The sequence below is a fragment of the Neolamprologus multifasciatus genome, chromosome 17, assembly GCF_963576455.1.
Source record: "Neolamprologus multifasciatus chromosome 17, fNeoMul1.2, whole genome shotgun sequence".
In the NCBI taxonomy this organism is placed as follows: Eukaryota; Metazoa; Chordata; class Actinopteri; order Cichliformes; family Cichlidae; genus Neolamprologus; species Neolamprologus multifasciatus.
In genome coordinates, this window is record NC_140455.1 from 23,884,175 (window position 1) to 23,897,125 (window position 12,951).

Genomic DNA, 12,951 nt, shown 5'->3' on the forward strand with positions numbered 1-12,951 from the left:
AAGGTCTTGTGTAACAAGATATTAATGCATCTTCTAGGGCTTCCTATGCTTCTATATTCTCGATAGTATACCCATTTTTCTGAGCTGATGAATGCTTTTCTTGCTTCACTTCCCTTCGTCCTTATACAGGCAAGTAATTATTCATATACTTCTGGGGAAAAAGTCAGGACTGACAGCCCTCACTGGGACCGATTTGTGTTTTATTATGGGTCCGAGCAGCAAAAAATGATTTGATAGATGTTACCTTCTTTTGAAGGGCTTTGATTTGTGTTTTCTTTTTTGTTTTGTTTTTTTAAACTAAGACACACCATACTGGCTTGTGGCAATGCCAAGTTAGGCGATCTCATCCCTGTTAATGTGTACCTTTTCCCTTCTCTAGGCTGAGCATGTGAACCGGACCCTCGATGGTGGGAGGAAGCCGCTGCATTATGCTGCAGACTTCGGTCAGACAGATGTGGTGGAGTTCCTCATTTCTAAGGGGGCAGATATCAATGTAAGAGTTACAACTATCTCAGCTTCATTCTTTTTGCATTAATTTGCCTACTGCTCAGCACTACAGTGACCACAAAAATAACAGAGCCTGTGTCTCCTTCCTTTGACTGTCTAATGTCTGGTTAGAAATAAACATTGTTTGTTTAAACAAAAGCAACCTGGCTTTAATAAAACGGGGTTTATCATATACTAGGGCTGGGCGATATATATCGAGTTTTTTAAAAATATCGATATATTTTTATACGAGATATAAGATGTGACAATACCTTTTATATCGATATAGTCTATGTTACGTTATAATTTTAGTTGTGGAGCCACAAGTTTGCCTCTCTTTCGTCCGCTTTTGTCTTTACGCAACGTTACTCTGCCTCGCCTCTCCTTCACTGAACACAACTCCCCCTCCTCCCCCATTGCTTCACCTGCAGGCAGCGACAAGATGGACACGGCAAATCTCCGTTAACGAGTTACTGCGCATCGCCCCGTGCGTGGGGCTGGACGGCGTCAACGTGTTAGCGAGCTAACGAGCTAACCACGCTAACGCCATGCACGGCCTGAAATCCTTTCATTTTCTCAAAAATCGACAGCGCGCCTTATGTATGAATTCTGGTTGTGCTTGATGACCGCGAACCGATTTTATGTGGTACGCAGCGCTCAGCAATCTGTCAAAAAATGTTTTAGTTCGACTTTGGTAAGCTACGGAGCTGCACCGGCTTGATGGATTGTCGGAGCATTACGGCTACGAGGAGCCTCGCGGAGTGATACGTACTGTGCTTCAACGTAATATTGCCGTATTGTGTGTGTATAAGGACCATAAATGGCACCTGTTAAGAGACACGGTTATGAAGAGGATTTCAAACTCCAGGCTGTCAGTCACAAACTTGGGAACAGAGCAGCTGTGAAATCTGTCTATGTTATTATGCTCAGCGTCTTTAAGTTTACATTTTGACTGCACAATTGTGAGCTCTTTGTTATGCACAAAAACAACATAGTTTTCTTTTATTTATGGAGCATCATTATTTAATAAATGCTCATAATTTATTTTTGAGTAGTTTTTTTCATGTACATCTATGCTGTATGTTAATAAAAGTGCCTGTGTGACATCTGGGACACAGCTTTGACTAAGAACTCTCTTTTTGTTCTTACCTTATGGCTTAAAAAAAATATCGAGATATACATCTTATATCGCCATCCAGCTAAAAAATGTCGAGATATGAATTTTGGGTCATATCGCCCAGCCCTATCATATACCCACTGTTCATTGGCTGTTTTTTTTTTTTTTTTTTACCAGTGAGTTGGCCAGGCCTCAGCACGGGTTTTTTATGGGTCATAGTGGGCTTCTCGTGAGTGACGCACATAACCACAATTGATCCGTTTGCAGTTAGGGCAGTGAGTCTGTGTTGCCTTACTTAACAGAGGTCTATGCATTTCCTGTTATGTTTAGTAAAATAAGCCCCTCTTAAAAAAAAAAAGTTCAGTAGTAGTTCAGGTAATCTTCCTTTCGTGTGAGGCTAAAACCTCTTTGAAAGCCCCAAATTTTTTATGCTAGAAAACCCCTTCTCACATTTAACCTTGATGGCCCCTTGAAGCTTGTAGTTTCAGAAGGTGTGGTAGTGGCCTGATTCAACAAAAGTCTTTTAAATTGCTTTTTACCTTGAAAGCATCATGTGTTAGTAATTTACAATAAGACATGGATGCTTTAACTCTAATAATCAGGAGTAGGAAGTCTCTAAATCTTCCTTGCACAGGAAGACGCACATCAGCACGGTGCATCTCACCCTTTGCTTAAAATTGGTATCTGCAAATCACAAGACTTTTTTTTTTTTAAACAAGAGTTTAAAAGTGTAACAATATACAATCTTTGCTTTCCCTCCAGAGACCAAAAGTATTCTTCTCACTCATTCCTCTCTCATCCTCTTCTTCCACAGGCTCCAGACAAACATGGGTTTACTCCACTGATGACTGCCTGTTTTGAGGGTCATCTCTCATGTGTCAAGCTCCTGCTAGAAAAGGTTGGTGCCCTGATTGCGTTCATGTATGCGTATGCAAGCATCTGCACAAAGGAGTGCACTGGTGTCTTTCACCCACTAGTGCATGCTGATGTATCAGTGGTTCCATGTGAGCCATGAGTGCTGATGAGGTAACTCATTGGACAAAAAGCCCTTTAACACATTTCTATGGAGGCTGTGCTGGAATGTTCATAGAGCATCACAGACTGTCACTGCTGTGCACTTGCTTTTTTGTTGTTTGTTTCTTTCATTCATAGGAGCACTGCCGTTGGCTTTATCTAAGTCTCTGCTCCATCCCTCCACATTAGCCTCCCTAAGGTGTTTAGCTCTGGAAGTACCTTAAATGCTACTTGGGTCCAAAAAAATACATGCTGCCATGTGCAGATCTAGTCACAGCTGTGAGGAGAGGCACAGAACAGAGTCAGGCACAGCTGGCATTGGCTATAACACTACAACATAATAACAGGAATACTATAATAAACGTCCAATCTATCCAGCGTCACCTGGCCATAGAATACACATTTCTGCAGTTCCTTCACAGTTAGATAGACAGACTCATTTGTAAGTGGGGAGCTTTCTTTTACAAAGTCAGTGTTTCTTCTTGCATGCCTTACCTGAATGTTAGACTCAAAAGTGTATGCACTCCTGGCATAATGACATATCTTCTACCCATCAGGACAGCTGTAGTTACTGTTTCACTACAGTCCAAATAAGCCCGACTGCAGTTGAATTGATGGCCCTGTGGAGGATGAATGTCACACATTCATTTTAACACACACATTTCTTTTTCTGTGTACCCCTCCACTAGGGGTGGGCGATATAAACAATATACGATAGAAACGATATAAATTTGGCCAATGATAGAGATTTTGACTATACCGCTCTATCGCGATAGCGCATGTTGATGATGTCATCAAGCTGCGCCTGTTTTGGTCTAAAGCATCGCAGCGGCTACAACCATTATAATCTGCAAATTATGCCAGGCGACAGTCATAGCAAAGAGATGAAGCACTTTTGAAATATGGGGAAAGTCAGAAACTGCACTTCCTCCACTTCCGTAACATTGATTCATTAATGTTGAATTCTTTCGTAGCTGCTCTATTCCCATGTTGTTGCAGTATATTAATAACTAACCTCGTATTGTGGATGAATAATCTTAGTTGTTCTCCTGACTGACGTTTGCCCCGTGTATAGCATCCTGCTATACGATTGCATTTGTCCCTAACCACCAGAATCCCTCACGTTAACTTTTAATGAGTGGAAAAAAAGTTGGTGTTCATCCTTCAGCTTCACTGTGCTAATGTTATGCTAACATAGCTGTGTCGCTAGTAATCACGTAGCACAACATTATATACCAGGTAGTCCAACTTCAGTAACCCTACAAACGCCACTGCTGTTTAGTTTTCTGTCTTCATTTATTTTGGAAGTGGTAGCAGAGCTGTACGTTTTAATTAGTTTCAAAAATCTCTCAGTCAGAACATGGTATGTCATGTTTAGGTGGAAACTAGTGAGCTAACTTCCTTTCTAACTTCTAACTCCGTTAAATTTAATAAATTCTGTTTTCATGGACGTTAAACTTAATTGTTACACCTGATAAAGCAGCAACGCTGATGATTTTATTAAAGATTAAGGAATTTAGACCGTTTTTAACTCTTAATGTTCGTTTGACTTTGGGACCTGAAGGGGGACGGAGTTTTGGATCCAGATTACTCCGCAAAGCTCCTCACTATGGCAGCCGTAATGCACTGACAATCCATCAAGCAGTGCGGCTTACCAAAGTTGTACTAAAACATTTTTTAACAGATTTCTGCACGCCAAAATCGGTTCGAGGTCAGTAAGCACAACCAGAATTCATACATAAGGCACACTCTCGATTTTTGAGAAAATTAAAGGATTTTAAGTGTGCTTTAGTGTGGAAAATATGTTATACAGAAGAAAAGAATATATCACGATATATATCGTTACCGCACATGCTTCAAATTATCTTGCGATATGAATTTTAGGCCATATCGCCCTACCCTCCACCTTATAACACTCATGTTTAAAAAAAGCAGGTAGGTATGTAGTTGACTGGGTCCTCTATCTCGGTACATGTTTATTATTAAATTTAAGTGGGAAAAAAAGTTTATTTGAACAATGATGCAAAGAACATGGATGTTTCAGTCAGACAGCTTAGCTTTGTAAATGTGCTTCAAACAAATTTGTCAATTTTTATAGTTTGGCTTGAAATTTGGAAAATGACACAAGTACACCACCACTGATTGAGTGGAGTTTACATTGTGGAAGACTGCATCATGTCATGAAAAAGCATCATTCAAAGGCTGCTCCAGACTTATGTGTATATGGGAAGAATTCAGAGAGAGTGAGAATCAGGGGCCTGAGGGTGAGTGAGCAGCTGTCTGTTTCCAGCCAGGCTTAATGAGGCAGGGTAAATGAAAGCTCCTCTACACAGTTGTTTCACAGTAGCATCAAGTAATGGGAAGTGGGGAGGGGTCACACTACAGAATAGGGAAGTCACTTTTTGCAGTCTTTACAATCTCATTGCCAGCAGCCAGACAGACCTTTTAATAGGTTCGCAGGTTGAATGGGACTTTGAAGAAGGCATTTGAAAAGAGGAAACCATAATCTGTATATAGGGAAACAACAGTGTTTGGTTAGAGAGGCATGGTTGTGGTATGCTACACCAACTGATTTCAGTTAATCAGCTGTATTAGTCCTGCATTTTTGTCAGCGCAGCTGCAAACTCTGTCCTGCCTATCAACAAAGGCACCAGAATCTTGTAACTAGTCAGCCAAGAGCGGAAAACTGTTGTCAGCTGGCAATCAACACTAAGATAAACTGAAGGAAATATCGGACAGGAAAAAGAAACTATATACAGCAAGTCATTTGCTATAAAAATTGCTAGCATGTCAGCACGCATTTGACATTGCATGTTTCTGACTTAAGTATACATTTGACTCAGAGCTTTTTATTCCTACCATAGACCATATTTATATCCAATGAGTAGGGGTGCAACGATACTCGTATCGATATTGAACCGTTCGATACAGTGCTTTCGGTTCGGTACGCATATGTATCGAACAATACAACATTTTTAATTTATTTTATCAACTTTCCTTCTGACGGTGCTGTCTGTGTTGAGCGCTCAGTGGATCTGCGCTCGACAGTGCAGCCTAGGCGGAGTAGTCGAACACAGATTCACTGAGCGCAGGGCAAGCTAGCTAGACAGAAGTTAAGCTTGTTGCAACATGGCAAATTGAACCTCCCCCACCCTCATTCAGATCTGGCGTTTGGAACTATTTTGGTCTTCATGTGACGTATGACCCTGAAGGTAAGCGTGTCATGGACTAAAGTAAAACAGTATGTCAGATGTGCCAGGCAATGCTCAATTACATGAGTGGGAACTAGTGTGTTAGCGCAGTTAGCTCGTTAATGTGTTGACGCTGTCCAGCCCCACACACGGGGCAATCCGCGGTAGCTCTTTAACTGAGATTTGCCGTGTTGTGGCGTTAACCTCATTTCAGATTAAGGCTGACAGCACTAGTGGGAACACAACGAATATGACTGTACATTTACCCGATAGCATCCTAGTGCAAAGACAAGTGGAAGCAGACAAAAACAACAAGCACGCATACAAACTTTACCCGAGTCATTTAGACAGCCGTTAGCACATGATTCTCCTTATGGGGACCTGATATGTTTACTATGCTGCTGAGAATATAGCCCAGAAGAAGCGTATAGTATAGCTTTTATTTTGGAAAGAGCCATTTCTCTGTAATAAACTCTCTTTTCCAAAGATGAGTGATTCCTCAATCAGATACAGGGCTCGCAAAATCGCTAGCCCGACGTCCCGGGGCTAGCGATTTTTCCAGTCGGGCTGCCCTGCTCTGCTCGTCGGCCTATCATAGGAAGGAAAAATATATGTCAATGCTTTTGCATTCTTTCGGAAATGTAGCTGGGTAATTATGTCATTGGCATCGATGAGCCACTGTCAATATGTGACATATTGAAATCGCGTTTGAATTTGCGCTTGTTTTTTGCTTTCACTTTGCAAGCGCGAACTGTGTATAGAGAGCGACAGCACTGATTGGTGAGTGATGATAATTTGCGCACCAATTCCTCTGACATCGTCTTATCAATCGTTAGCTTACTATGCAAACATGACAAGTGAAATCTCCCGCAGCTTAAACATGTGAGAGGTTGATCGCGCAGAGAATCGCTGAGCGTTATGTGAATGCGTGTGTAAAAGTAGCAGGATATATATTTTAGTTCTGCTGAGCCAAATAAGACAGGTCAGGGTGAAGACGTGACAGCCAAAGAAAAGCTTACCACAAAACGGAAAAGTTATGACAAATCAGACTATAAGGCAAAAAGAAAGTGCAGCTTTATGGTTTCATGGACAAAAGAATTTCTGTGGCTGCAATATGACGAGCTAAATAACCAGGGCTATAAGTGGTCCGCAGGTGCGCATTCGCTGTCAAAATAAAAAACGTGCACAAGATATGAAGTTGCAACGCGTGTTTGCATACATAAGATTTTCAGGAGGAGGACAGACATTTGTTTAGAACTCTTAAAGATGTCGAAGAAGCTCCTTTAAGCAATTACTTTGGTGTTCCTCCACCTCCAAAGAAATGTCAGGAGTCCGAACCACAAAAGAAGCGGGTATTCTCGGAAAAGTGGTTGCAGGAGGTGAGCTGGCTTCAAACAAATGATGAACGCACAGAGAGGTGGTGCAGAATGTGCCGTGAAAATTTAATAAATGACAAATTAATAAAAAGGCATGAAAATTTTTGTGTATCGAAAAAATATCGAACCGTGACACCAAAGTATCGAACCGAACCGAACCGTGAATTTTGTGTATCGTTGCACCCCTACCAATGAGCTATTATTTAAGCATTGAAAGATGACACGTTATAGAATGATTTCTTTGCTGAAACTAAGCAGTGTACTTCAAGTTAAGATCTGAGCTGTCACTAGATGATGCATTTAATGTCCCTAAGAGTGTTAATATCACACAGCCACATTTCACTTTCACATTACAATGAAAAATTTGGGTTTTAAAAGCTCATTTTGTCTCTTTAAAAAAAGACTTCATTATTGGCATGTATTTTCCTTAATTTCTTCTGCTGCCAGTCACGGAACATCCTTCTGAGAGTCAGAAGCTCTTCTGCATTTAAAATAGGCAGCTGTATCATGTAGTGCCTCATCTTTGTAAATCAAAGACCTTTGGGTAAGTTTTGTTTTAGAGAGGGATGAAAGCACAGCAACTTAAGAAAAGGTGTGTGAGTGATTTATTACACAAGAAAAATGAGTTTTGTTATGACAAGGACTATGACGAGGAAATATGAATAATTTTACGTTGATTGTCTTGTTTTCATAGTCATTGTAGATCCCAATTGTAAATTTAAACTGAAGTCTCATGAATTATCCAGCTACTGGTAGACTTTCAAAAAGCTAGTATCATATCAGACAAGACAGGTTGTCCTAATTCATCACAGTTCTTGATTTTATAATAATTCCAACTAAGTACCATCAATAATTAACACTAGATGCTAATAGTTGCCACAGGGAGCAGGTCTCAGTATATCCATATGACAGCTTTGAAAACTTCCCATGTATCCCAACATGAGATTAATAGATATTTCAGAGCTACACCAATGATAGCGCTAGTGTAAATCCACTCTGTCTGGCAGCACCTGTAGCTGTGCACAGCTGCCACATTGCACTGGATAAAAGGAGCCCACTGAGAATACTGAATTGTGACTGTTGGACTGTCAGACATTCTTGTGTTGGCAGATTAAAAATGTCGTGGTTCCCTTGTGCATCATGGAAGCTGACCCCTGCCCCCAACTGTGTGCCGTGTTGTTGTTGTTAATGAATTATGAAAGGCCATTATTACCCCAAAGGTGACCCAGCTGTAAGATCCTGGCCAAGAGTGCTGACTACAGCCTGCAAAGACCAGCCAGTTAATTTTAGGTCAGCAATAAGAGGGCGTACACACAAATACACACACATTTTTCTTTTAATGGGAACTTGCTATTGTCTAGGAAGAAGTACAGTACTGTTTGAAGTCAGTTCCTGTTGTTTTTGTGTCTTTTACATCCCTAAAGGTTTCCTCCTTTTTTCCTCTCTGCCATTTATGCAAAGAATGGATGGAACATTTATCCTAACTGTATAGATAATATATATATACACACACTAGTATAAAACATCTTTCACTTGTCACCTGTGTGTTTTTTTGTTTTTTTTTTGAGGGGGGTGAAAGTGTACACTTGTAGTCTTTATTGCTTCATATGTTGAGATTACCATAAACTTATAAAAGGATTTTATTTCCCACCCCCCACCGTATCTAATCCAGAGCCTTTCTGGCACATCCTGTCGTAATACATGTATTGATCTTATCCTTATCGCTGGGTGTTAAAAAATTTGCCATTTTAACTGCTCAGTAATGTTTGATTGCAGACAGCAGGTCAATAGTCTGATGAAAATCTTGTGCGTCAAATAGGTTTTGAGTGAGGCTTTGGCTCAATATTTGAAGACTTATGCATTCCAGTCACAACAGTCATAATGAAAACTTAATGGACATTTTGGCATGTTGGTGGCATTATATTACTGACCCACTGCTGCTTTGTACAGCTGTATAATCCAGGGTGATGATGTATCTTATTTTGACTGGAGACACGCTGGGAGTCTATTCTTGTTCATTAGTCTGTGTCTCAATTGGCCATCAACGTCTTTGACTGGCTAGTGTTTGGACAGTGAGGTGATCATGTGGGGTCATTATTCAAGTTGAGTAAAGCTCATTACTCTAAGTGGTGTCAGGAGCGTGCCAGTGAGCTGCTTGGCTGTTGGGGTAGCGTGGTGTATCCTGAAAGGCAAAAAAAGGAAGACTGTGCCAGCACTATTACTGGAACTCGACCATAAATACGGATTTGAAGCATTATCTCTGGCATGGCTCCAGTATACACTTTTTGACAGTATGTTTGGTGACGAGAAGGTAATGATTATGAGAATGGTAGAACCTAAAATATAGTGGTACAAATTATGCAGTTGTGTTTATTATATAGAAGTAGGGCTGTGCGATATGACAAAAAATCTCATATCCCGATATAAGAATTCTATCATCCTGATAACGATATAAATCACAAAAATGTAACATTTTCTGTAAATTCTGTGAATCTCGGGCAGCTCGACTTGCGGGAAGTGTTTCCAGCTGCGTGTCATGTAGCTGGAGTCGAGTGTTTTAACCGATGCATGAAACTACATTTTTGACATAAGTTGTAAAGGCCGCCGTTTTCTTTGTGAGTATTTATTACACGGTGTGCTGCAGGAAAAAGCCTGCTCTAACGTTTGAGTCTAAGGTTTATTTTTTTAGCACCTGGCGGCTCTTTTTTTTAATTCTCATCCGTAAATAATCTGCTCTTTCACGTGATTCAGTTTATTTTGAAAAGTCTCAACAGGATCTTGAGCTTTATTGTGAAAGGTTTATGTGGAACGTAAACAAGCGGACGTGCGATGCTGTTACCTTCGTTGTTGCTAACGACAACACGTAAAAACAGGCGCTTGTCCGTCGGTAGTGTGGTTATATAAAATAACCACAATAACCACACATGGTAGTGTGGTTATATAAAATAACCACACTAGATTTTTATACGAGATATAAGATGTGACAATATCGTTTAATTCAATTCAATTCAATTTTATTTATATAGCGCCAAATCACAACAAAAGTCGCCTCAAGGCGCTTCATAGATACAGAGAAAAACCCAACAATCATATGACCCCCTATGAGCAAGCACTTTGGCGACAGTGGGAAGGAAAAACTCCCTTTTAACAGGAAGAAACCTCCGGCAGAACCAGGCTCAGGGAGGGGCGGCCATCTGCTGCGACCGGTTGGGGTGAGAGAAGGAAGACAGAATAAAAGACATGCTGTGGAAGAGAGACAGAGGTTAATAACAGATATGATTCAATACATACATGAGCGAGAAAGGTGACTGGAAAGGAAAAACTCAATGCATCATGGGAATCCCCCGGCAGCCTACATCTATTGCAGCATAACTAAGGGAGGATTCAGGGTCACCTGGTCCAGCCCTAACTATATGCTTTAGCAAAAAGGAAAGTTTTAAGCCTAATCTTAAAAGTAGAGATAGTGTCTGTCTCCCGAATCCAAACTGGAAGCTGGTTCCACAGAAGAGGGGCCTGAAAACTGAAGGCTCTCCCTCCCATTCTACTTTTAAATACTCTAGGAACAACAAGTAGGCCTGCAGAGCGGGAGCGAAGTGCTCTAATAGGGTGATATGGTACTACAAGGTCATTAAGATAAGATGGGGCCTGATTATTTAAGACCTTGTATGTGAAGAGCAGGATTTTGAATTCAATTCTGGATTTAACAGGAAGCCAGTGAAGGGAAGCCAAAACAGGAGAAATATGCTCTCTCTTTCTAGTCCCTGTCAGTACTCTTGCTGCAGCATTTTGGATTAGCTGAAGGCTTTTCAGTGAGTTTTTTGGACATCCTGATAATAATGAATTGCAGTAGTCCAGCCTGGAAGTAATAAATGCATGAACTAGTTTTTCAGCGTCACTCTGAGACAGGATATTTCTAATTTTAGAGATGTTGCGCAAATGGAAGAACGCAGTCTTACATATTTGTTTAATATGTGCGTTGAAGGACATATCCTGGTCAAAAATGACTCCAAGGTTCCTCACAGTGTTACTGGAGGCCAAGGTAATGCCATCCAGAGTAAGAATCTGGTTAGGTACCATATTTCTAAGCTTTTAGCGCCGAGTACAATGACCTCAGTTTTATCTGAGTTAAGAAGCAGAAAGTTAGTGGCCATCCAAGTCTTTATGTCTTTAAGACATTCCTGCAGTTTAACAAGTTTATATCGATATAGTCTATGTTGCGTTATAATTACACTTGTGGAGCCGCTGGTTTGCCTCTCTTTGGTCCACTTTTGTCTCTACGCAACGTTACTCTGTCCCCCCTCTCTCCTTCACTGAAAACAACTCCCCCTCCCCATCGCTTCACCTGCAGCCAGCGTCAAGATGCTGATAATTTATTTCTGAGTGATTTCTGCGACACATAGCTTTGACTAAGGACTCCCTTTTTGTTCTTACTTTATTGGTTTTAAAAAAATATTGAGGTATATATCATATATCGCCATCCAGCTAAACAATATCGAAATATGAAGTTTGGGCCATATCGCTCTACCCAGTAGCACATCAGAGTAAGAGATTATCGTAATTGGTTATCAGGTACCTGGTATGCATGAATCTGCATTTTCAGGGAAAGTTAACTGACAGAAGAACAAAAATTGTTTAACTTGTTAGAAGGAGTGGACTTCGAAACTGTGATAAATGACAAAAGATTAAAACATTATTATCAGAAAAAAAAATGTGGTTTTTGCCTGGCAAGCTTCCCTATCTCTGACAAGATGAATTACACTGAAGAAAACCTTTGTTTATTTGCAGGTAAGGTAGGGGAGGGAAGGATTTTTTTTTTTTCTTTTTTGGAAATTGAAAGATCTGGCTACCAAAACCATTGTTTTGTTTTGGGGTTTTTAACACTGCAGGATTTGATTAAAGACTCAATTTCACACAACTTCACTTAAAAAAAGTTTGTCATTGTTTATTTTGTAGTTGATAATATACAGCTTTTGTGTGAGATCAATTCTTCATTATACAATGAAGACTGGCCCCACTTAAATTTTTTTCTGCACAGACAACCAAATCAGTTATCATTTTGTTAATTAGTGAGCTTTATAGAAGCTGGTTGGCAGATTTTGTTCCCCTTGAAGAGAGCTGTTCCACTGTTTCTCCTTGCTTCCATGTTTTATGTCCCAGCTAAGACAAGTTAGCTGTCAACCATCATCATTTTTAACAGACATGGGAGTGATGTGAATTTTATTATGTAATCCTTTGCAAGAATGCTTAAAAAAAAGACAATTTCATCTCTAACAGGCATGTTTGATACCATCAGAATAATCAGATAAAATGTATAAAATTCACATTGAAAAAGTGAGAGAACAGGTCTCACTAGTCTTCATACTGCAAGTGTTGCGTAACAGAGCTCTAACATGTTTAACTAGAGTGTTGACAGGAGCATTATGCCAAGAAATGTGAAGTATGTTCCGATGGGGCAGGCCCTATCTCTCATTTTGTCTTCCATTTCCTTACCAATTAGAGCTGTAGATGTGACAGGTTACCAACTCAACCCTGGTAAATCCCCCTCCTCGCTTTATGCTCTGTTGCTCTTGTGGCATGGAATTTGCTCCCAGATAACCATCCTCCTGCTACCGGGTACTCGAACTGGGGCACATTGTTTTTGATGCCCTGCTTCTCTACGCAACAATAGCCTCTCTCTGCCTTAGTTCTGTAAGCTCTTTTGCTAAGAGGCTAAACTTGGCAAGCTAAACAAAGGGACGCGTTTCCACTGCAAGGCCTTCCACTCCTA

The 12,951-nt window shown here is 40.5% G+C and overlaps 1 protein-coding gene across 2 annotated transcripts in view; it reads left to right on the forward strand.

Annotated features, from left to right (window-relative positions):
* mtpn (myotrophin) overlaps positions 1 to 12,951 on the forward strand; it is a 29,384-nt gene that overhangs the window by 3,174 nt on the left and 13,259 nt on the right. For both annotated transcript variants that reach the window (XR_014870158.1, XM_085137721.1), the window contains exons 2-3: positions 380 to 493; positions 2,418 to 2,501. Coding sequence is in view for 1 of the 2 variants with exons in the window: in XM_085137721.1 (XP_084993847.1) it covers positions 380 to 493; positions 2,418 to 2,501 (198 nt within the window). In the remaining variant the exon portion in view is untranslated. The remainder of the gene's footprint in view (positions 1 to 379; positions 494 to 2,417; positions 2,502 to 12,951) is intronic.